We start from the raw sequence: 26,591 nt of genomic DNA, 5'->3' as shown, positions 1-26,591 counted from the left end.
TTGAAAGAATGGTCTTGAAACGGTATAAAATGGAACTTCGACATTCGATCCCTCTACACTAACGTTCCGGTAAACAAGGTGTATGAGTATGTGGAGGAAAGATGGAACGAGTTAGAGCACGAAACGAGCATTCCCTGGCAAAGTTTCAAACAGGCCATGCAGACGGTACTAGAAGTTTCCTTTTTCCAATACGATGGGAAATGTTACGATCAAATATTTGGTGTACCGATGGGATCCCCATTGTCTCCAGCTATTGCAAATATAATTATGGAAAAACTAGAAAAGGATGCAATAGAAAAACTAAAGCATAAAAACACATCGCTCACAGTATACCGCCAATATGTAGATGACTGTTTTTTTAGTAGGACGAGAAAACGAAATAGAAACGGTTATGAAGGTGTTCAACGGGGAACATAACAGCATTAAATTCACGGTAGAAAAGGAACAAAATAATTGCATCCGCTTCCTAGACCTTCATTTGACTAGAGAAGGAGAAAAAATACGGGTCGATACCTTGACTACACATCAGAGAGTCCGCATAGTCACAAGAAAAACACTATTTGACAGAGCGCTTAACCTCACAGATGTAGAAAAACGGGATGAAACCATGAAAGCGGCATTGGACATGTTACGCTGCAGCAACTACCCGGAGCATTACATTAAGCGTGTGCTTAAAGATCGAGTAGAAATACTTTACAACACCATGCGAACCAGGAGAACAGAAGAACGAACAACAAAATATGCAGCGATGCCGTACATCCCCTGTTTGAGTGAGAAGATCGGAAAGCTTCTGCGCAAAAATGACTTCATCGCAGCGTACCAGCCGATGGACAAAATAAAACACACAATTTTTACCCGACTGAAGGACAAAATCCCAAAAATGCAACAAATAAATGTTGTCTATTCCATCCCTTGCGGCGGCTGTGACAATAGAGCGTACATTGGACAAACATCACAAACATTAGACAAACGCATAACGGAACATAAAAATTCCATACGCACAAGCACGTCGATCACGGGTTTAACTCAGCATGCGATGGTACATGGACATCAGTTTGATTTCTCCAAGACGCGTGTATTGGAGAAAATCAACAACGAAGCAAATAGGCTGGCAGCTGAGACACTACATATAAAAATACGAGAGAAGAGCGCAGTGAACTTACAGCGCGACGTTGCCGGTTTCTTCTGTGCCTACAACGGCCTTCTCAACAAGCTGCGATCGACTCAACACTACGAGCCAGAGCGACAAAGAGAGACGCCAAATACGTGAGGGAAAATATTCAAATTTAGTTAGAACGAGATAGCCACAGTGAGAACATAAGGCGAACGGGTTAAAATGTGAGTGGATAGGTTTAGGAAGATATTCAAATGTTAAATTGATTGTACTTTTTTGATTACTCTTATTATTAAATAGTTCTGAAGATAGCTGAATATAGTAAGCTGAACGTTAACTACGGAAATGTTTTTATTTTTAACATCACCGAAACACATCAATCATAGCATGTAAACATCCACAAACGGTGATCAAAACTGCAAAACATTAAATCAATTGATCAAGGAAAAAGTAGAAGAATCAACGCGATGTTCATCGTGTGAAGTGTAGCAAGAAAGTACAACGATGAGGCAGGTAGGCTGACCAAATGCTTACTCAAAACCGCAATCAAAAAATCGACTAAAGTTTCTATTGAACTGTCGGAAGTGCAAACTGGTACCAAAGTACTTGAACTACAAAGTCGGCGTAATGATGCACAGCGCAATATCCCGCCAGGAACTGAAAAAACTGGAACACCGACAGAAAATCAGAATCTCCAGTGTGCTCGTTAGCGATACGAAACGTCTTTTGGAACAACTACGTGGCAAAAAACACCATATTTGTGAAAAAATCCAATTTCTGGTAGACGAACATGATTGGGAAGAAATACATGAGACGGTGGAGAAGAGAGCAGCCAATGTCTACAACAAAACGAAGCAAACCAAAATAAAAAAGTTAAACAATTTGAAAAAGAAAAAGATAGAAGAGATCAACCATCAGACCGAATGGATAGAGAACTCAACGATCCACGAAATTCCCGATTATCTAGAACGAACGCTTCTCCTGGGCCCCAACTTAAACATACAACACAAAAAAAACATTCCGTATGTTCGTCTCGTAGCGGATGTTGAGACAGCTATAAAAAACAAACCAGAGGCCGACGACATTCGAGCTGAAGTGTCTACAATTGTTTCCAACTACATCAACTACCAGAACCAGCCACGAACGAAGGAAAACGAATGGATACATAAAGACATCGTAAAAAGCCAAAAATATTTGCGAGAGAATCCAAATCTCTATGTGACAAAAGCTGACAAGGGAAATAAAACGGTAATATTGTCAGCCAACGAGTACCACCAAAAAATGACCACGATGTTAAATGATACATCGACCTAGAAGCTACGAAAAGACAATCCATCGAATAAAGTGTTGAAAAAGTTAAACACCATAGTGGAGCAGTGGTGGTTAGACAAACACATAGACTTAGCAACCAAGCGCAAACTTAAAGTATACAATTGCAACCCACCGCGAGTATATGGGCTTCCCAAGATCCACAAAGAAAACCGTCCTCTCAGACCCGTTGTATCCACCATCGGCTCAGCAACTTATCGTATGGCCTAATATCTATCAGAAATTTTGAACAATTTGGTAGGTAAAACGGAGTACCATGTGCGCAACAGTTTCGACTTCGCAGAAGAGATATCCAAGGTGAGGGTACCGGAGGGATTTGTACTCTATTCGCTAGATGTAATATCCCTCTACACTAACGTTCCGGTAAACAAGGTGTATGAGTATGTGGAGGAAAGATGGAACGAGTTAGAGCACGAAACGAGCATTCCCTGGCAAAGTTTCAAACAGGCCATGCAGACGGTACTAGAAGCTTCCTTTTTCCAATACGATGGGAAATGTTACGATTAAATATTTGGTGTACCGATGGGATCCCCATTGTCTCATGTTATTGCAAATATAATTATGGAAAAACTAGAAAAAGATGCAACAGAAAAACTAAAGCATAAAAACATATCGCTCACAGTATACCGCCGATATGTAGATGACTGTTTTTTAGTAGGACGAGAAAACGAAATAGAAACGGTTATGAATGTGTTCAACGGGGAACATAACAGCATTAAATTCACGGTAGAAAAGGAACAAAATAATTGCATCCGCTTCCTAGACCTTCATTTGACTAGAGAAGGAGAAAAAATACGGGTCGATACCTTGAGTACACATCAGAGAGTCCGCATAGTCACAAGAAAAACACTATTTAACAGAGCGCTTAACCTCACAGATGTAGAAAAACGGGATGAAACCATGAAAGCGGCATTGGACATGTTACGCTGCAGCAACTACCCGGAGCATTACATTAAGCGTGTGCTTAAAGATCGAGTAGAAATACTTTACAACACCATGCGAACCAGGAGAACAGAAGAACGAACAACAAAATATGCAGCGATGCCGTACATCCCCTGTTCGGGTGAGAAGATCGGAAAGCTTCTGCGCAAAAATGACGTCATCGCAGCGTACCAGCCGATGGACAAAATAAAACACACAATTTTTACCCGACTGAAAGACAAAATCCCAAAAATGCAACAAACAAATGTTGTCTATTCCATCCCTTGCGGCGGCTGTGACAATAGAGCGTACATTGGACAAACATCACAAACACTAGACAAACGCATAACGCAACATAAAAATTCCATACGCACAAGCACGTCGATCACGGGTTTAACTCAGCATGCGATGGAACATGGACATCAGTTTGATTTCTCCAAGACGCGTGTGTTGGAGAAAATCAACAACGAAGCAAATAGGCTGGCAGCTGAGACACTACATATAAAAATACGAGAGAAGAGCGCAGTGAACTTACAGCGCGACGTTGCCGGTTCTCCTGTGCCTACAACGGCCTTCTCAACAAGCTGCGATCGACTCGACACTACGAGCGAGAGCGACAAAGAGAGACGCCACATACGTGAGGGAAAATATTCAAATTTAGTTAGAACGTGATAGCCACAGTGAGAACATGAGGTGAACGGGTTAAAATGTGAGTGGATAGGTTTAAGAAGATATTCAAATGATAAATTGATCGTACTTTTTTGATTACTCTTATTATTAAATAGTTCTGAAGATAGCTGAATATAGTAAGCTGAAACGTTAACTACGGAAATGTTTTTATTTTTATCATCACCGAAACACATCAATCATAGCATGTAAACATCCACAAACGGTGATCAAAACTGCAAAACATATTTCATATTTGTAACTTTAATGGTTTTAATTTTAAAGCTATTAGAATGTTGTGTGATAGGGAAACCCTAAAAAATCAGTTTTTTCATTATAACTGTTCAAATATTTTTTTTTTCCTTCAATAGCGTCTTCACAAAACTTTTAAAGCTTGTTAAGACGAATATTATTCATATAGACATATTTGAAATAGATATGAGCATTTTTAGCAAAAAAACATAACGTTTTCAAATGTTGATATCTCAAAATGGAGCAAGTGAAATTGATTTCTTCTTTTTGCATTCGAAAGACCACAATTGATAGTATGTTTTAAGAAAAAAATCTCAGAGGTCATTTTTGTTTAACTCATTTTGTTTTAGTTTCAATATTGAGAATATTAGTACTATTTGTAGCATTAAAAGTAAAACGGTCAGTGTAACATAGCAACTATTTTTAAAATAAAATCAAATAGATAAAAAAATCTCAAAGAAAACTGCCCGAGTGTGGCGAAGGGCCCACTTGATTATTGTTTCCTATCTATTTCGTTCCGCCTAAGCAGTGGAAAACCTTCCCAGCACTACGTCATAGTATGGCGAAGGGTCCGCTGAATTATCGTTTTAGTCACAGCCGTGTTAGAATCCATCTAGGAAGCGGAAAACCTTCCCAGCACCCTGCTCAAGTGTGGCAAAGGGCCCATGCATGCTGTTAATTGGCACGAGTAATCAAGATGCTTGCACCATCTGGAATATCGTGGAAATCAGGGACAATATTTTACCCATTTTTCAACGAGATCATAGGGTCCGAAGTAAGCAGCAATTTTTTTAATACATCTTCAATATTGGCAACGCTGCGGAATTTTCTTGAATGGTTTTCTCAAAACTTGCGGATAGACTTACTCCTCGTTTCTAATGCTTCAGTGAAGAGGCATTAGAAACGAGGAATAAGTCTATCCACAAGTTTCGAGAAAACCATAGAAGTACATAGAGTAGAATAAGGTCAAATAGGTACGGGGGTGCAATAAGTGTAGGGTATTATCTTTGCTATGTTATTGCAGAGGTAGCTCGTGTTGCGTGAATTAGATACACTGTAGAGAAGATCGTTGACGACTATTATTTCGGCTGTTATCGTGGAGTAGCTGTATTAGTTGGTTTTTTTGATATTTTTGCTTTTGAAAAAGATTCGGACATCAACATGAAACATACAATGGCCTACAAAAACTTGGGCGTTTATCTTTGCTTTGTTATTGATAACGGCGAGAATGATTCGCAATCGTTCCAATAAATCTGCATTCCAACCCGTGATCTCCCAAACTGCATTCAACAAAAACTTTTCTTCTGTATCGATTTTGTTGGCTATTTTCGGCAAATTTGAGACTAAGAGAAACGAAAGCAATGAAATTGAAAGACGGATAGGTATTCTAGAGCGAATCAGTTATAAACTTAGAACGGAAAACTAGAACTAGGCAGGCTCATATGGGCATGATCGAAAGGAAATGTGAAGAATTTTTTGCCTTCTGCATAGTAGGAGTTGGGCGTTCCACCCAAGTCTACCGCATGGTCTATGGTAGAACATAACTCATCATCATGTTTTACCGCCGACGCCGGCGTCGGCGGTAAAACATGATGATGAGTTATGTTCTACCATAGACCATGCGGTAGACTTGGGTGGAACGCCCAACTCCTACTATGCAGAAGGCAAAAAAATTCTTCACATTTCCTTTCGATCATGCCCATATGAGCCTGCCTAGTTCTAGTTTTCCGTTCTAAGTTTATAACTGATTCGCTCTAGAATACCTATCCGTCTTTCAATTTCATTGCTTTCGTTTCTCTTAGTCTCAAATTTGCCGAAAATAGCCAACAAAATCGATACAGTAGAACCTTGCGGCAATTAAAACATAGTAACATAAAAACTTTTCTTGCCGTGTTGCCATCATTGGAATAGCCTCTTTCCTTCAACGATGTGCCGTCCTTCCAACACGCCACTTTGGTGTTTCCTTCTCAAGACGTCGTCATCGACCACCGATTCTTCACATTTCCTTTCGATCATGCCCATATGATCCTGCATAACTCTAGTTTCCTGTTATCAGTTTATGAATGATTAAATCTTGAATACCTATCTGTTCCTCAATTTTCACATATTTCGTTTCTCTTAGTCATAAATTTTCCGAAAATAGCTAACAAAGTTGATACTGTAAATTAAAATATGTGTGATTGGGCTGGCTAGCCAAACGTTTTCCGCTGTTCAGATGGACTACATTGGAAAAACAACTAAGTGGGCCCTTCGCCACACTCGGGCAGTTTTCTTTCAGATTTTGTTTATTTATCTGATTTTATTTTTAAACTTGTTGCTAGGTTACATTGACCGTTTTACTTTTAATGCTACAAATAGTACTAATATTCTCCATATTCAAACTAAAATAATATCAGTTAAACAAAAATGACCTCTGAGATTTTTTCTTAAAATATACTATCAATTATGGTCTTTCCAATACAAAAAGAAGAAATCAATTTACCTTGCTCCATTTTGAGAAATTAACATTTGAAAAGGTTATGTATTTTTTGCTAAAAATGCTCATAACTTTTGAACTAAATGAGCCATCTCAAATATGTCTATATGAATAATATTCGTCTCAATAAGCTCTAAAAGTTTTGTGAAGACGCTATTGAAGGAAAAAAGTTATTTAAAAAGTTATAATGAAAAAACTGATTTTTTAGGGTTACCCTATCCCTCAACATTCTAATAGCTGTAAAATTAAAACCATTAAAGCTACAAATATGACATCCTCTGCAAAGTTATTTAAAAAAGGCTGTTTATATTGACAATGATAAGATTAATATGCGTCTGCACGATCTACACCTGGGTACTATTAATAAATTTATTACAACCATCATTTTGGAACACGTAACGGTTGAATCCTTTAAGTTAGAAACCTGGAGAAAATTCAGGTATTTCCAACGGTTTTTGTTTCGTGAGAATGCGAGTGACCTATTCCTTTATATCTGAACTTTCAATTCAAAGCAAAACTCGTCACCAAATCTCAAATCACGCTGTGCGCGTATGAAGGACAGACCCCTGTGTGCCCTACGTTGTTACACCGGAAGACACACTACCAGAAACCATGTACACAAACCTCTAACGAAGCAATATCAACTGCAAGCATACCCATCATCCAGCCCTTCATCAACATCAAGTAAACCACAAACCACCGGAGTTGCAGCTCAGGCACCAACGAATACTGGAACAACAGAACGTACGCACAGCGTGAACCATCATTGTGATATGCCTACTACTTCCCAAACAACAGCCAGAACCACCGATAATAAAGTAAATAACAAAGAACACGAATACGCGATCGTGACCCGTAGACCCCACAAGCAACTGAAACCAGATAATCGTGAAAGCCCATACAACATTAACAGCGAGAATAGCATGGAACCGAAGACTCCATATCAAGAAGACTGATATCTCTTTCCTTCCCCCATACAAACGAGAAGCGACAGAGGTTACAGCGCCTCTATTGGAAGAAGGGAGGAAGCTTTATGTAAAAATGTATATGTGTGTGCATCACTATGGAAAGTACCACCTTTACCCGCAAGTGGCGTTGCTGTTACTGTCTCCGGATTCTGGACAGAGTTGCCAGTCTTCTTGATATGGAGTCTTCGATGGAACGATAAACCTAGAGAAAGCGGACTAAGTGAATCACAAACAACAAGAGGCAATAAAATCAATAGATTTTCAACAAGAAATAAGATCTTTACGAAAAGTAACAAATCGCGTATACAAGATCCGATGGATATACAATAAAATTCGATTTATATTTATTTACACATTGATAATATTAAAAGTTCCACGGCTCAGGTAATACATTGAGGAGTGTCGAATAAAATGCGTGTGAAATATCTAATGGACGATTAACATGCCTTCACGCCAGGACGCTGAACAGCGACTAACCGCCGAGTCGCATCCTACCCCAGTCAAAAAAAAATTATCGCGACGGGCATGAATTGAATTTCAAGTTCACGCAGGGATGTCAATTTTTTCAAACTCGGGCTCAAACTGGTATTATTTTCACCAAGCTATCCGCCAGTTTTCATATAACAATCGATTAAACGGAGAAATTTTTGGTAACAACGGTAGGTTTTGCAGCTCTCAAATCGAGAGATAATGGTTGTCAATGGAGATTACCAGGCATAGCGCAGGGAAGCTACTTGGGATCACTGATGTTTCTGATTTACGTCCATGTCGTGTTTTAGTACTGAAAACTCCTCGCCGGTACTGCACAGACCATCTCAGCATTAAACGCTTGCTTATGGTGGTCTAGCGAGAACTGCCACTGTGGACTTACGATGAAAGACTTTCTGGCAGAGCTCTTCCCCCGGACTCCCATAAATTTTTTACTGTCCAAGCTCTGCCTGCCAGACCCCAGAACTTTTCAACTGCCGAAAACGTGCGGAAAAGGCAATGTCGATTGAGAGGTATCGGGGGGAAGCAGTACCCTTTCGACTGTCCTGGTTTTTTACTCGTCTGATATGGTCACCCTAGTAAATGGGCAAAGACAAACTGTTTGTCTACACAAATGTTTGTATGGATTGAAACAGGCAAGCAGATCTTGGAATAAATATTTTGTTGATGCAATAAAAAACACTAGTATTTATCCCTCTCAAAAATGACAGCTGCATCTACAAGTCAAAATCTAGCGCCATTATAGTAATACTATATGTAGACGACATTTTACTACTTGCCAAAAACATCGAAGCAATTACGTGGATTAAAAAGAAACTTGGAAGGCTATTCCAAATGAAAGACATGTTAGAGGTTAAGCACTTCCTGGGAATGGAGATAAATCGTGATTTGGAAAGCCAAACTATTGAAATATCTCAAACTATATACACAGAAAAACTACTTAGTAGATTTGGGATGGCAGATAAACCAGTGGGGACACCATTGGATATCAACACGAAATGGTCAAAATCTGAGGCAAAATCACTGAAGAGCCATACAGAGAACTGTTGGGATGCCTACAATATCTTCCGGACCTGATATTTGCTCAGCGGTAAACACCAGTGCTGCATTCGGTAACCGAAAACAGAAAACCTTCATGAACTGGCAAGCACTCAGAGTCGACACTGAGATAGCCAGCGTTGCTAACATTTTTTTTCAAAAAAACTTGAACCTTGCTTAAAAAAACTGGAAAAAACTGGATGCTTGAAAAAAAACATTCTTTACCCTTGTGATTTTTAAGTCAACGATTCAATGAAAGTGATTTTAAGTAAACACGTATGTTCCATACCATTCACTGAACATTTGAGTCGATTTTTTGATATTGTTGTTCAAATTAAAAAAAAATGAAACGTTCGAATTTGATTGTAATTGTAATAGTTACAGTCGAATTTTACTGTTTTAAAGGTTTCAATCTGCCCATCCACAAAATCCTAAATTTAAGACCATTTGCTAAACGTGAGGATACGCTTAAACCTTTCTTACGATACCACTACAGTAATTAGCTGAGAATTCCACAAATGTTCATCGAAATATTTGACATAATGTACTGTCACCTTTATGTTGGAGTAAAATTCATTTGATATCGAATCAAAATTTACATTCCCGAACCGTTTTACCCACACGCTGAAAAAGAGTTCATGTTACGGTGGATTAAAATCTTATTCGGGGACAGTTGGTATAATCCCATCGCTTGCTTGAAAATTCTACGAATCAAACTACAATTTGTGAGAAAAAAAACTAAATAAATATTTATCCAAAAAAACTGGAAAAACTGGCTCAAATTTCAAAAAAACTGGAAGATTTTTCCGATTGTCTGTTTGACTGGATGTTGTTAAAAAAAACTGGAAGAATTCAGTTTAAACTGGAAGGTTGGCATCGCTGGGCCCAGTGGATATCTGACCGAAGGCTATTCGTTGCCCATATCTCAACACCCGGAACTGTTGAATAGCAACCAGCCTGCTTTCTTTCGGTCGAACACCGTTGGCAGATAGCTCATGTCCAAGAAATTCTAGTGATTCAACGTTATAGACACACTTTTGATCGTTTAGCATAATGTCGCATTCAGTTAGTCTTTTCAGTGTATCCGCCAATCTTCTATCGTGCTCATGTTGATTGTACCAAAAACCATCATATCGTCGATATATACAACGACTCCTTCAAGGCCTGCCAGAACTGACTCCATGACTTTCTGGAATAGCTCTGGCGCACAGAATACGCCAAATATAAAACGTTTGTATCTGGTATAATTAATTATAATAGTATAGTGGAGACCCGATTTTATCAGCACCCGATTTTATCAGCACCCGATTTTATCAGCTTTTCGACCCGATTTTACCAGTTTCATATGGAAATTGATAATTGGTAGTTTGATGGGCGCTAGCATACGAACCAAATTTAATTCGAGTAAAGCCTTTCTTGGGCATATATTAGAGACCCGAAAAATGCAAAAATAAAACTATTATTATTTTATAAATTTGCGTTATCAGACCCTCTTAAGGGAAACTTAAAGTAAATAATCAGAAAAGAAAAGAACTTTTTGGAATGTTCGGCTGATTCAGCCATGCTTGTACCCAAAGCAACAGCTTCCTCAAGACTTCTGTCTTTCTGGAGAAGTTTAGTACGCAAATCATCTCACGCATAGCATTGCGCAATTCTGTCTGCGATAAGTTCATCAACCATATTTGCATCAAAACCGCATCTTGCAATATGTTAGCCGATTCGCGTTACAAAATCTGCAAACCGCTCACCCGAAGATTGCGTAATCTGATGGAACACGTGAATTTCATATGTCGAAAAGGTTCGAAATATTCGTCGAGACATGTGATAGCAACATCGTAAAATGGAGGATTCAATGTTACGTGGGGATTTTGGTTGTCACCTGGTAGATGGCGCAAATGTTCCTGAAGCCCCGGCCCACCTAAGTATGCTAACTGTGCTCGCCTTTCTGACTGTGTGTCAATATGCTGTGCAATGAAAAAAACGATTCCAGATCCAGTTTCCATACTTCCCATTCCGATGGTAGCTTACTAGTTTCGATATTTACATCGAAGGGTTTGATACGACTTGGTACACTCATCCTATATTTGAAATTTTATATAAATAAAACATCAAGCAAATTATTTTTTTGTAATATACATTTATCATAAATTCATTTATCGTCATTATTGTTGTTATTCATTTCCATCTTTGATGGGATACTGCATTGTTTTAAATTTGTTTAAATTTTAATTCGCCTCCAAACCGAAATTTGACTTACTCAGGAGAAAAGCTTTCATTCATGATAGGAATACTTTGAAATTTTTCTTTTATTTATTTATTTATTTTTTGCTTGCCTTAAAGTTCTGAACATCTACTAAATAAAAGTGGTAGTCATTTCTGTTGTTCTACTCCACTGTATCTATTGTTTGGTACGCTTATTTGTTTTCACAATGCATAATCAAAATGTTTTCTTCAGTGGTACACAACCATTCCAACGGTAACCATTCTCTTTATATAACATGGTACACAACCTCCGCTTCTTAAATAGTATACACCACACTTCTGAAACTTATATTTTATACACAACCGATCAGTCTATTTTTTCCGCTTTGTGGTACACAACCAGGACCTGTTTTTCGGGTATAAAACCACCTCCTCGTTCGCCTTTCATGGTACATAACCAAAATTCCTTTTTCATGTGGTACACAACCATGTCTTCTTTAAAAAAAACGTTACATCACTCTGGCACATAACCCATCGCACAATAATCCAAAAAACATCAATTACCGCACTAACACGTCTAAAAAAACGGTGCCTTCTCTGCTCAACAAAATCAATTCTCTTTCTTTTTCCAACTTCAACCCGCCTATTGCCTTAAAGGCCATTTAAGAATGGATGGCGACATAACAATAACGACGATTGTCACTAATGCTATTTTCGAAGCTTTTCAAAAGCTTAGAAATTTACACTGCTTACCTTTCACTGTGAATCGAAGGCAACAATTGTATACCTTTTCTTTTCACGATCACTATTACCAAGCTTCCGCCAGCTGTTCTATAATTTTTGACCGATTTTCAAAAAACGAACTACAAAAACATTTTAATTTTGATCCTCGTCGCCAGATGTAAAGTCTGGTTTCGGAATTTAAATCAAAATATCGTTTGATTATTTACAAGTCTGTTTATTTATCTGCCTGATGTTCAACACATCGTTCACTCACTCTTCTTGCTTGTCTTCCTCTCTATCGAAACTCTCCACAGATCTCTAATACACGGTCTGTCATCAGCGTTGCCAACCTATCAAGCTACCACTCCTAACGAATGCAAAGGGTATATAGGGCACCTTAGTGTCACTTTTAATGATTGTGTAAGGTGAGTTATGATGGAATTTCCATATAATTCAAGTCATGTCATTACTTAGTAATGACGCTTTTATTGCACGTGTAACGGCCCCTTATGAATTATGAGGACTCCACAGGTGGGAGATGTAATTAGCGGGAACCGATCAGGAACGAGCTTTGGTCGAGTGTTTTAAAATCTTTTTTTTCCATATGTATGCATCTTTTCACCCACTGGAAATAAAAATAATAGTTGGCGAACGAAAAGATTTTCAAATATAATTCATTGGAGTGGTTTGGTAGCGCTGATTTTTTGGCCAAAGAAAACATTCACTGGGTGAGAGATTTTTATTAGAATTGGCCCTGGTTACTAGTACGGAGCTGCACAAATTAATTCACGGTGATGAATCCTAATAATCACCTTCTATTCCGGTGTTGACATACAGTCGGCATACCTTTAATCCATTCTGCTAAGTAGGAGTTGGGCGTTGCACCCAAGTCTACCGCATGGTCATTGATAGAATACGTATCCGCATGGTCGCTCTAGAATACCTATCCGTCTTTCAATTTCATTGCTTTCGTTTCTCTTAGTCTCAGATTTGCCGAAAATAGCCAACAAAATCGATACAGTGGAACCTTGCGACAATTAAAACATAGTAACACACTATTTTATCGTTGATAATGAATGTCCTACATATTCCAATTTGTCTCCTACATATATTAATTTAAGACAACATTGTTACACATATTTTCGACAAAATGCCGAAGAAATTGATTAATTCCGTTCAGTACAACAAAAGATATAAGTGTTCAAAACCTTACACGATTTTTCTTGAAAAATGGCCACGTTGATTTTTTTTAGTGCCGAAAGTTCCGAAAAATAGTTTTTTTTTCTATAAATCGAAATTTTGATCTACAACCTATATTAGGACACGCGAGAAGTACAAAATCACTATAGCACCTTGTTATCGGTCAATTTAACGTTTCAAATAATTCCGGGGCCCTTGGAATAGAAGCAGGACGTTTTGCCCCGGTGGAGTATTACACCCTCTTACTACACATGATAGCGATCCCCACTAGCACCGCCTCCAAACAATACCACACCAAACCATTTAATATTTAAGAATATACAACATACCTTCTAAATCTAAAAAATTTAAAATAATTTCTTCTCTCGTAGATGGACACATACATTCAATCGGAGGACCGGGAGATGATTTTAATCTATCTGGATGTTTATACCGAATTATAGATTTAGAAGAATCCGACAAAGAAACAATCCATTTATTGGTATTTTTGCTCATGCAATTTATGTCTCGGGCTGATTTGGTAAGATTTGTATAAGGCTCAATTTTATTTTGAGAAAAACGCGTATTTTTTGTACAGGCATACCCAACGGATGAAAAACCAACGGTAAAACAACAGACCATTGTCCTGAGACACCTATACCTTCTTCTGGGGTATAACCAATCCGAAAAAATATTTCACATTCCTCCTACTAGACTACGCTCATCCGCTGTGTTTTACTCCTTTATGGCGAATTTACCTCAAGTCCTAGATCAAAATCATCTAATGGGTTGGCTTTTGCTACCTACTGTTTTACAAGTTCTGTTATATGCTCCCAATCAAGGCAATGGCCTATTACAATCAGGGACTGAGCCGATCCCCAATGTTGCATTCAATTTTTCTCTTTGGTACCTGGAAAACCATGTTCGCCGTAACTGGATGGTATCGTTATTGGTTATACTGTACAAATATCAGTATAACCAACCACCCTATGCGGATCAAATCCAAAATTTGGTTCGAATAATAATTAATTCATTAGACTCACATTTTCATCAATGTCGAAGAATCCCAGCTACTGTAATAATGGATATGCCAACTACAAGATCAAGAGATATGAGTCAGCCTTCATTAGGGACCGAACAGGATGATAAGTTACAGGAGACCCCTCCTCCGAGCCCACTATTCCCTTCCGAAGGCCCATCTCACGCACATGGGCATTTATCTAAGCACAAAACGACGAAAATAAATCCTTTGGGATATAGAAAATATCCCGATTCAAGTTTGGAAGCTGACGATACAGAATCAGAATTGGTTGCTATCCCAGAGAGCGATCTTTCTGATAGTACTTTGCAAGGTAGCAGCGCACCGGTATGTACTTCAAAAGCATGCAATACAATTCCACAAAAAATTAATTCATTCCTATACACATATAAATGTTTGTCTAAACGAATTATCATTATTCCATAGGGGTCATTCGACGATACTGTTCATTTCGACGATATTTGTGCTCCAACAAACAAATTAACGGCACATGTCACAACAGCAAATTTAGCAACCGCCCAAGTCGCAATATCCACAATTACTACGAGTGACAAGGATGACAAGGCAGAACTGTCAAAAAAACTACATAAATTTATATCTTCCACTAGTGGTAACGATAAAATTTTAGCGGACCCTGGTACGAGCGGCACAAGTATGCATAAATTCCCTTCGACTACGTCGGCAGCAAAATGTTCAGTACAAGAAGGTGTCAGAATGATGGTAACTTCATCAATGCTAGGCCAACCAAAAGCGCAAGCAATATTGAATCCTCCAGCAAACGTCCAAAAAGCCGTAATAGTCACTCAGAACTCCACTGTAGTTATTACTAAAGCAAAGGATACTACAAGTACCAAAACGTGTTTGATGCAATCCCAAAGCAAAGATGTTGGTAAGGTCAACTTTTTTTAACAAAATTAGAATAATCTAGAAAGATTTTATAAACAAAATTTGTATTTATCATATATACGATTTTACGACTTATTGCTCATACTCGTTCACTTTACATGGTTAGTAGAACTGTTTTATTATTTTATTCAAAACTATTTAATTTCGTCCAGAATTCGCCACTGCAATAAAGAAAGGAAAACCTTGATACTACAATCCCTTCAGTTCAACTGACTTTGCTGCCCATTCTTAACGTTCAGGACAAATACAGGACATGTGCGTTAATTCTATTGTCTTAGCGAATCCTTTCCGATCGGGTCTCCTACTTACAACGGCTGACTTATGAGATTAGGAAGAGAATGTTTTTCTTACGACTCATTTAGTTGCCAGGAGATCGTTCACTCTATCAATAAACCATAGGTCCATAGTTCACTCAATCCATCATCACCAGACTCTTCGATCGTGAAGACTGCTCATGGCTGGGCACGATTTACTAGGTTTTTGTCCGACATTCTCAAAGCATGAATATTAATATAAGAATGATGGGTGGGTCTCCAAGCAGCTACTGAACTTTGTGGTCCATGAGCTGTGTCCGTCGTACATGGTTTGCATCACCTCCCGTTCATAATCACTCAAAAGACGAATTATTCCTTTGCAAAAATAGTTGTAGAGGTATATATTTGTATATATGGTCAAGGCTTCTGTCTGTCACATTACATTTTTACGCATATTTCATAAGATAAGTCAGCAAAAACTATAAAACCATATTCTATCACAATTGCACATTATTAAGGTCACTAAACCGCACATTTTTCTGCAGAAAGTTTTTTTCTATCATGAACCGTTTTCACTTTATTTAGAGTGACCATATCAGACGAGTAAAAAACCAGGACAGTCGAAAGGGTACTGCTTCCCCCCGATTCCTCTCAATCGACATTGCCTTTTCCGCACGTTTTCGGCAGTTGAAAAGTTCTGGGGTCTGGCAGGCAGAGCTTGGACAGTAAAAAAGTTATGGGAGTCTGGAGGAAGAGCTCTGCCAGAAAGTCTTTCATCGGAATTCCACAGTGGCAGTTCTCGCTAGACCACCATAAGCAAACGTTTAATGCTGAGATGGTCTGTGCAGTACCGGCGAGGAGTTTTCAGTACTAAAACACGACATGGACGTAAATCAGAAACATCAGTGATCCCAAGTAGCTTCCCTGCGCTATGCCTGGTAATCTCCATTGACAACCATTATCTCTCGATTTGAGAGCTGCAAAACCTACCGTTGTTACCAAAAATTTCTCCGTTTAATCGATTGTTATATGAAAACTGGCGGATAGCTTGGTGAAAATAATACCAGTTTGAGCCCGAGTTTGAAAAAATTGACATCCCTGCGTGAACTTGAAAGAAAACAAAATTCAATTCATGCCCATCGCGATGAATTTTTTTGACTGGGGTAGGATGCGACTCGGCGGTTAGTCGCTGTTCAGCGTCCTGGCGTGAAGGCATGTTAATCGTCCATTAGATATTTCACAAGCATTTTATTCGACACTCCTCAATGTATTAGCTGAGCCGTGGAACTTTTAATATTATCAATGTGTAAATAAATATAAATCGAGTTTTATTGTATATCCATCGGATCTTGCACTGAAAACCGTTCGATGAAGAAAATAACAAAACAAATTCTTGTTTTCCTAATTAGTTGATTTTAACAGAAAAATGAAAAACGAAACTAAATTTTCTCTTAATTTTGCGAGATTCTCAAATAATAGTTATTGAAAATTATTATTGATTTTGATTCAAGACACACATCATACGAAATGACAGCAAAGTAGCCAAGAGGCACACCTTACTGAAATACATCAAGGTAGCGACAATAACTATTTCATACACGCTGGGCATAACTGTTATGCAGGTAGGTAGTTGTCTCAGCTTGGAAAGCTTGTTTTAGCCCGGACGCAACTACCAGTACACAAAAATCAGCAATTCAACTGACCTCATTTTGGTTATACCTAGTTTTTCTTTAGAAAACATTTCAATAAAGGAATGATTTTGATTGACATTTTTTTCAATACATATAGTAAAATTTCAGTTATTAACAAATGTAATATGCAATATGATAATTATTTTTCATCTTTTGAGATTCCAAACTAGATCTGGAATAAGTATGAAGATTTTTTGCAGTGCTGGCTGTCTAAATAGAAAAGAAATAAAAATTATTTCTTTCATCTAAAATTGAAATCATCAATCAATTACCAACAATCCTTAAATAGCTTTGGCTATTTCGTCTCATTTAAGAGTGCAGTTTATAAAAAGATAACATTATGAGAAAAATAACTCTACATTATATTTACGTGTGAATTACTGGCATACGGAGTATTTCAACAATTTAATTCCATACCTTCATCCGTCGGTCGGTGAAACAAAACGTTTGAAATATCCTATGTTGTATTTTACGATGAAGCAGTTTAATTCAACAATGAGATTAGTTGAATTCCAGTCGTATGTGTCTTGGCTGAAAAGGTAGTGTAACGGCATATGCCATTGAGTCTGAACTAAAACAAGCGTTACAAGCTGAGACAAGCTTCTCAAGCTTCAGCTCAGGTAGGCTTTTTAAGTTTTGTGCTAGGCTGAAACGTTCATGTCCAGACTGAAACTGACAGCATCAAACCAACAACGTTCGATTATTGTTTTCAAAAAAATTTAGTTCGCCCAAATATTAACTAGACGAAACCAAAAACTCAACTAATTTTTTAGTTGAAATTGTGATGAATCGGTTTTCCGTGTGTATACGCGATTTGTTACTTTGCGTAAAGATCTTATTTCTTGTTGAAAATCTATTTATTTTATTGCCTCTTGTTGTTTGTGATTCACTTAGTCCGCTTTTTCTAGGTTTATCGTTTTCATGCTATTCTCGCTGTTAATGTAGTATGGGCTTTCACGATTATCTGGTTTCAGTTGCTTGTGGGGTCTACGGGTCACGATCGCGTATTCGTGTTCTTTGTTATTTACTTTATTATCGGTGGTTCTGGCTGCTGTTTGGGAAGTAGTAGGCATATCACAATGATGGTTCACGCTGTGCGTACGTTCTGTTGTTCCAGTATTCGTTGGTGCCTGGAGCTGCAACTCCGGTGGTTTGTGGTTTACTTGATGTCGATGAAGGGCTGGATGATGGGTATGCTTGCAGTTGATATTGCTTCGTTAGAGGTTTGTGTACATGGTTTCTGGTAGTGTGTCTTCCGGTGTAACAACGTAGGGCACACAGGGGTCTGTCCTTCATACGTGCACAGCGTGATTTGAGATTTGGTGACGAGTTTTGCTTTGAATTGAAAGTTCAGATATAAAGGAATAGGTCACTCGCATTCTCACGAAACAAAAACCGTTGGAAATACCTGAATTTTCTCCAGGTTTCTAACTTAAAGGATTCAACCGTTACGTGTTCCGACATGATGGTTGTAATAAATTTATTAATAGTACCCAGGTGTAGATCGTGCAGACGCTTATCAATCTTATCATTGTCAATATCTTGGTCGGGTATCTTGGTCCTATCATTTTCATGCTCAATGACGTATTGCATGTTGTCTTCCATAGTGTAGCTTTCCGTTATAGCCAAAGTTTAAAATGTTATCAGTATCGAGTGTGGTTAACGTATAACGACGACTTCCGTCAGTCTATACTGCATTTGCAAATTTGCTGTTGAATTTTGCTGTTGAGTTTCAAACATCTTGAAATAAATGATCGATTTCGAATCGATGAAAGTAACGGTGCTTTATTGTTCACACTTGCTTGGGACGAAATTTATTATTCGATTGCTTTGCTTGTTTATAGTACTGTTACGTTACATATAGACAGCAGACTTTAGGTAGAAACTTTCGTTTGATTCACTGCACTGTTGACAAGCAGAGCGACTGATTAGGTGCTATTTTTCTTTTTATGGAATGCATTTCCAGTAAGGCGAAAAAAAGCCACTAGCGAGAGAACTCAACTAGAAGCAGAAGCACGAAAATGCCGATGTGTCTTTTTAGAGGTACAAAAGGGAATTCTTCGGGTCCCGGATTGAATGACGATTTAAGCCGAGAAGAAGCGCCTAAATCGTCATTCAATCCAATTGTTTCATCGATATTGACGAGGCACTCTTGAGAGATTAAAAAAAACCATCGGAAGGTACAATTGGGAGATTCGACTATAATAAGTTTTGTTTGTCGCATTCCGATTGGGGATGAGTATACGTTGCAGATATGGTTGTGGTCGGTCGTTACCGCGGTCTGGAGCATAGTGAAAATCGAAGACTGAATAAATAGAAATATATTAGGCTTACAGGAGAAAAACCAGGACAAATCAAGCATTTTCCTCGATTTCCCAGGACACCAGGACAGTCAATGCAAAACCAGGATATGTCCTGGGAAACCAGGACGTATGGTCACCCTACTTTGTCATTTTGATACGGCTGTCACGTTACACAATTTTCGCAGTTAGTTTGGAGGTTGCCCGACTAACTAGAAAAAGTCTGTTCCGTTGGCTCCCAAATTTGCATGAAAACAATTTTAAGTTGAAGCTTAGAAAGCAAGGAAGAGTTTGAAATATAGTTTTCCTAAAGAAAAACTTTGCTTTCGATTTTATGGAGTATTCTCAATGATCTGTCACGTTACAACCAGAATCTGTCACGTTACAGTTCTGCATTTTCATTGAAGAAAAGATATCAAGACAATCATCCTTAATCTAGGAACTGAGCATTACCGGGAAATTTCATGTTTATTTTGAGAAACATATTGGTTTTGATGAACAAACGTGAAAAACTTTTGAAAAGGTCGTAATTTTACGAAGTGACATATTATGCCGAAAGAAAATCTAAAATAACTTGAAAACATCTGCATTTTAAAGGATAATTTTTCGTGAGCATTTTGAATTGAAAACCTATTTTGAAATATATTCTATAACTAAATTATTTAAAGAAAAAAAATTAAACAAAAATTCAAAATTAAACGAGTTATTGAAATATGTTAAAACTTTTTATTATTATTTTCTTTACGATGCAATTATATTTTAAAGTTTTTTTATTTGCAATTAAATTTTAAACGTGCCATGTGTTTTGCGTTTGGTTTTTGTGAGTAATTTATTAAAAGGGCGTATTTTCACTACTAGATATTTTGGTGAAAAAAAAATCAAAAAGTTTCGAAAAATTTTTCTTAAAAGCATTTTGCATCGAAATTATATTTAGTATTAATATTGTATAAGAAAATTATATTTATGACTGGCAAATACTAAGAAATTTAGAAGAATACTTGAAGTTAAAAATGTTTTCTTACTAATAACTTCCTAATAGTGCAATTATAGTTTCATCAGGCATACAGGCTTTCGTTAACAAAAAAAACCTGTTTTAATCCACCTAGAGGTGCAATTGTGCCTTTCTCATTTCTACAAACTATGATTTAATAGCTGGTTCGTACAATATAACATTATGGAAATGTCTTTCATTCTTATTACACTTGGTAAGTATATATAAGAGCACCTTTTTGCATTCATCGCGGTATCGGTTTGAATCGGAGTTTTCTATGTGATCGCACTCCACAACCCGTAACTCCGGAGCCGGAAGTCGGATGGAGATGCAATTTAATATCAGTTTCCGGGGACGCAACACCTTTCATTTGAGACTAAGTTGATCAAATCGGATCTGCCATTTTCGAGAAACCAATATAACCGTTATTCTGAATTTGGATGCTTCCGGATCCGTCGATGGTGTGTGGCCAGTGTGGCCAAAGAGACTTTGAATGACTGTTGGTGACCTAGATCTACAAATTCAACAGTTGTGTTTAGATTTTGGAAAAAAATTTCACCTTTTTACATTCATCGCAGAATTCGTTAGAATCGGGATTTGCTGCGTGATCGTACGTATTACCCTGTAATTCAGGAACCAGAACTCGGATCCACACAAAATTCAACAGCAACTGATGGACCTTTCATTTAAAATCAAGTTTGTCAAAATCGGTTTAGAAAATTCCGAGAAACCGATGTGGACAAAACAACAAATTTTGTTTTGTAACCATACTCTTCAACTCGTAATCCGGAACAAGAAATTCAGTAGCAACCTATGGGGATATTATACCTTTCATTTGAATATTAGTTTGTAAAAATCGGTTTAGCCATCTCCGAGAAACTGATGTGGACATTTTGTTAACAAATCCGCACATACACTCACATACATACATACATACATACATACATACATACATACACACATACATACACACATACATACACACATACATACACACATACATACACACATACATACACACATACATACAAACATACATACAAACAGATATTTTGCGATCTCGGCGAACTGAGTCGAATGTTATATAAGACTCGGCCCTTCGGGTCTTGGTTAGATAGTCGGTTTTTGGAGCAATTGCATAACCTTTCTATATGAGAAAGTCAAAAGAATAATATTTAATTAGCTTAATCAGCATGAGTTCAATGTTATCTTCATGTGATTATATTTTGAAATGCTGGTGGAAGGGGTTTGAAAGTGGAGGGAATAAGGGGTTTTTATTTCGGTATACGGGGCGGATGAAGGAAATGCGGGCGTGAGGGTGGTCCAAGGGGAGGGGAGTGGTGAAGGAGGGAGGTGTAAGGGCAAGGCGGGGGGAGGGGCGGCGACGCACTACTCAACTGCATATTTTGCCTTCCATTTGATACTTGGTTTGAGAAAATCGGTTCATTCATCACCGAAGAACCGATGTGACTTTAATTGTGGAATATGCCCGGAATTCCGGACTTCCGGAATCGTCGATAGTGGACAATATATTCAAAGAATGTTTGATTGGCAATCAGTGATCTCGATCTGCGATTAGAAGTAATTTGGTAATTATTTCAATAGTTTTTAGCCTCTGAGGTATTACGATTGTACCGATTTATATGGGAAATTCCAGTGTATCCTTACTAACACCCCTGTAACTCCAGAAGCAAGGGTCAGAACCGAATGAAATTCAGCAGCAGTCAACGGTATTACTGTATCTTTCATTTGAAATCAAGTTTGTAAAAATCGGTAGAGAATTCGTTGGGGAATGGGTGTGATATTAGCTTAGGAACTTGGCGGGTTCCCCGGGGGCGTCATGAACCGTCATAGGTGGCCAATGTGGTCAAAGCTGCTTTAATTGATCATCCAGACCCGCAAACTAGAGTAATGTTACATCAATTTTAATATGTTTTACATCATTTTAACATCATGGTGATATCAGTTTTTATGGGAATTTGCTGTGCGACCGCACTCTTGAACCCGTACCTCCGGAACCGGAAGTCGGATTAACTAAAAATTCAATAGCAGCTTATGGGAGCGTTATACCTTTCAGATGAAACTAAGTTTACGAAAATCGGTTTAGCCATCTCTGAGAAAATTGTGTGAGTTTAAATGACACACATACACATACACACACACATCCACACCCAGACATTTGCCGATCTCGACGAACTGAATCGAATGGTGTATGACACTCGGCCCTCCGGGCCTCGGTTCAAAAGTCGATTTTTACAGTGATTGCATAGCCTTTCTTTATATGAGAAAGGCAAAAACATTGTTTTCCTGTAATTGTATTTTCATTTTTGCCTTTCTCATATAGAAAGGTTATGCAATCACTCTGAAAAACGTCAACCTAATCCCGGCCCGGAACGCCGAGTGTCATATCCCATTCGACTCAGTTCGTCGAGATCGGAAAAAGTCTGTATGTGTGTGTGTATGTATGTATGTGTGTATGTGTGTGTATGTGTGTGTGTATGTATGTGCGTATGTGTCAAATAATGTCACTCATTTTTGTCAGAGATGGCTGGACCGATTTGCCCAAACTTAGTCTCAGATGAAAGGTGCAACCTTCCCATCGGCTGCTATTGAATTTTGGATCGATCGGAATTCTGGTTCCGGAATTACGGGTTTCAGAGTGCGGCCATACAGAAACTTCTCATATAAACTATAGGAAAAATTAAAAATAGAATTTTTATTTTTGATGCTAAATGTGTTCAAGGTGCATGAAACGTCGAGATTTGATGCAAACTCGAAAAAAAATTTGACGACGATTCACTTTTTTGGATTATGGCACATTTTTGCCTTTCTCATATAGAAAGGTTATGCAATCACTCTGAAAAACGTCAACCTAATCCCGGCCCGGAGGGCCGAGTGTCATATCCCATTCGACTCAGTTCGTCGAGATCGGAAAAAGTCTGTATGTGTGTGTGTATGTATGTATGTGTGTATGTGTGTATGTATGTGTGTGTGTGTGTGTGTGTATGTATGTGCGTATGTGTCAAATAATGTCACTTATTTTTCTCAGAGATGGCTGGACCGATTTGCCCAAACTTAGTCTCAAATGAAAGGTGCAACCTTCCCATCGACTGCTATTGAATTTTGGATCGATCGGAATTCTGGTTCCGGAATTACGGGTTTCAGAGTGCGGCCACACAAAAACTTCTCATATAAACTATAGGAAAAATTGAAAATAGAATTTTTATTTTTGATGCTAAACTTTCCCTGTCAGGTAAATACAATGAAGGTATATGTTCTTCCGAAGTAGGACATACAGATGCTGCTCCCGCTGAAAACCCACCCCCATTACAGGTGGACGTCATCGCCGCTCATCTTTCTACCGCTCAACCGTCAGGACATTACTTGCAGGAACATCTTAGTATCTACTATCAGAACGTGAGAGGACTACGCACCAAAATTGACGAGTTGTTCATAGCTGTTTCAGACGCCGAATATAATGTTATTGTTTTAACCGAAACGTGGCTGAATGATCAAATCAATTCACTCCAGTTATTCGGCTCAAAGTACACGGCTTACCGTAACGATCGCGATCCAGACAGTACAGGGAAAAAACGCGGTGGCGGTGTGCTTATCGCAGTGTCCAACCTGCTCTCGTCTAAACAAAAAAATGCTAGAACCGATCTCGAACAACTATGGGTAGATATTCGCGGTCGCGATACTAATATTTATGTTGGCGTAGTGTATATTCCCCCCGACTCCGCATGTGATAGTGATATTATTCAGAAGCACATAGACTCAGCACTTGACATCGCAACTTCCATTCAACCCAACACGGCTCATCTACTGTTTGGTGATTATAATCAATCTGGACTTCTACGGAAAAGTACCTCTTGCGGCTATGCCTTCCCAGACCCTTCTGAATCAACCTTCTCTAGAGCGAGTATTGCCTTACTGGACGGAATGTCTGTATTGAACATGCTGCAAATGTGTACAGTAAATAACAGACGAAATCGAACCCTGGACCTCCTTTTCGTAAATGAAGAAGCTTCTATTAACTGCACCGTTTCAGAAGCCCTTGAGCCGTTAGTTGCTTGTGACGCACACCATCCTCCTCTTCTAGTAACGCAGATCTGTCCCCAGTTAGTTGTTTATGACGAAATGCTAGATGTCAGGGAGTTCAATTTTTCAAAAACTGATTTCAATAGGCTCCACAACTCACTGCAGGCAATCGATTGGGAGACTTTGCTAAATTCTGCGATCGATGTGGATGTTGCCGTAGAAAAATTTTCACTGGTCCTAAAACAACTTTTCAAATTACATGTTCCCGCACCACGTCCCCGACCAAAACCAGCGTGGTCCAATCGTCAATTACGTAAACTGAAAAGACTGCGAGCAGCTGCACTTCGGCATTACACCAGCCGACGAAACCCCCTCACAAAACGAGAGTTTATTGAAGCCAGCAACAGTTACAAGGCATATAATCGCTTTCTCTATTCAAGACACGTCGCACAAACCCAATCGAACCTGAAACAAAATCCAAAGCAGTTTTGGTCTTTCGTTAACGGGAAACGTAAAGAAAATGGGCTTCCTTCCAGTATGTTCCTTGCAAATGAAACATCAAGTACCCCAAGCGGCATCTGTGACCTATTTGCGCAGCATTTCTCAAGTGTGTTTAAAAAAGTCTCGGCCAACTCCACTCAGATGGAATATAGTCTTCAGGATGTCCCTCATGATGTAATTAATTTAGGCATTATTCAATTTACTGACGAAGATATTCTAACTGCTATGAGAAAGCTAAAGTCTTCAACATCGGCAGGACCAGATGGTATTCCTTCTATTATAATCAAAAGATGCGCAAGCGCATTATGTACGCCTTTAAGACTAATTTTTAACCAATCGCTGTCGCAATCAACGTTCCCCGTCTGTTGGAAAAAATCAGTTATGTTTCCGGTTTTTAAAAAAGGTGATAAGCAAAATGTTGCGAACTATCGTGGCATAACTTCACTCTGCGCTGGCTCAAAGTTATTTGAAATATTAGAAGGAAATGTGCTGTTTCGCGAGACCAGAGCATATATATCGAAGGACCAACATGGCTTTTTTCCTGGTAGATCGACAACTACTAATCTAGCCCAATTCACTTCGCTCTGTATTAAAAATATTGAACTTGGATCTCAGGTCGATACTGTATACACGGATCTCAAGGCTGCATTCGATCGTGTAGATCACACTCTTCTACTGGCAAAGATGAAGCGGCTGGGCGCTTCGGATTATTTTATAGGGTGGCTTAAATCATATCTCGTAAATCGTTCTCTGTGTGTAAAATTAGGAAATAACGAGTCATACAGTTTCATCAACTTGTCGGGAGTGCCTCAAGGGAGCAATCTAGGACCGTTGCTTTTCTCGTTGTTTTTCAATGACGTTTGTTTTGTTATACCTCCTGGGTGTAGACTTATATATGCCGATGATCTCAAACTATTTCTTATTGTGCGGTCAATAGAAGATTGCAAGGAACTACAGAAACACTTAGATGCTTTTTGTTGTTGGTGTAATCGCAACTTGCTGGCTCTCAGCGTGTCCAAATGCTCCATAACATCTTTTACACGTAGAAAAAATCCAATACTGTGGAACTACACCATTTCCGGGGAATCGCTAGAGAGAATGACAGTTGTCAGAGACCTCGGTGTACTTCTGGACTCACAACTTACATTCAGAAATCATTACTCTCATGTTACAGCACAGGCAAATAGAAATCTCGGTTTCATTATAAGAATCGCCAAAGAGTTCACTGATCCATATTGTTTGCGGGCACTCTATTTTTCACTTGTGCGATCTGTCTTGGAAGCTTCAGCACCCATTTGGTGTCCTTACACAAGCATTTGGATCAACCGAATAGAAGCAGTGCAGGCAAGATTCCTCCGTTTTGCTCTTAGAACTCTGCCGTGGCGTAACCCAACAGAGCTACCACCGTACATCGATCGCTGTCGTCTGCTCGATATGGAAACCCTAGCCAAAAGGCGGAACACATTTAGAGCAGTATTTGTTGGGAAGATATTACCTGGCCAAATAGATGC

At 38.6% G+C, this 26,591-nt stretch overlaps 1 protein-coding gene across 10 annotated transcripts in view; it reads left to right on the top strand.

Moving 5' to 3' along the window:
* The window catches only part of LOC131687112 (protein unc-79 homolog), a 1,793,695-nt gene that overhangs the window by 1,307,045 nt on the left and 460,059 nt on the right, over positions 1–26,591 (top strand). For 9 of the 10 annotated variants that reach the window (XM_058971154.1, XM_058971155.1, XM_058971161.1 and 6 more), the window contains 3 exons: positions 13,750–13,898; positions 13,956–14,723; positions 14,823–15,285. The exons of the other annotated variant lie outside the window; for it this stretch is intronic. In XM_058971154.1, coding sequence (XP_058827137.1) covers positions 13,750–13,898; positions 13,956–14,723; positions 14,823–15,285 — 1,380 coding nt within the window. The remainder of the gene's footprint in view (positions 1–13,749; positions 13,899–13,955; positions 14,724–14,822; positions 15,286–26,591) is intronic. 10 annotated transcript variants of the gene reach the window in all.

This window comes from Topomyia yanbarensis, chromosome 3, assembly GCF_030247195.1.
Source record: "Topomyia yanbarensis strain Yona2022 chromosome 3, ASM3024719v1, whole genome shotgun sequence".
Taxonomy (NCBI): domain Eukaryota; kingdom Metazoa; phylum Arthropoda; class Insecta; order Diptera; family Culicidae; genus Topomyia; species Topomyia yanbarensis.
Note: the sequence above shows the minus strand (reverse complement) of the source record. Positions and strands in the feature narration are given on the sequence as shown.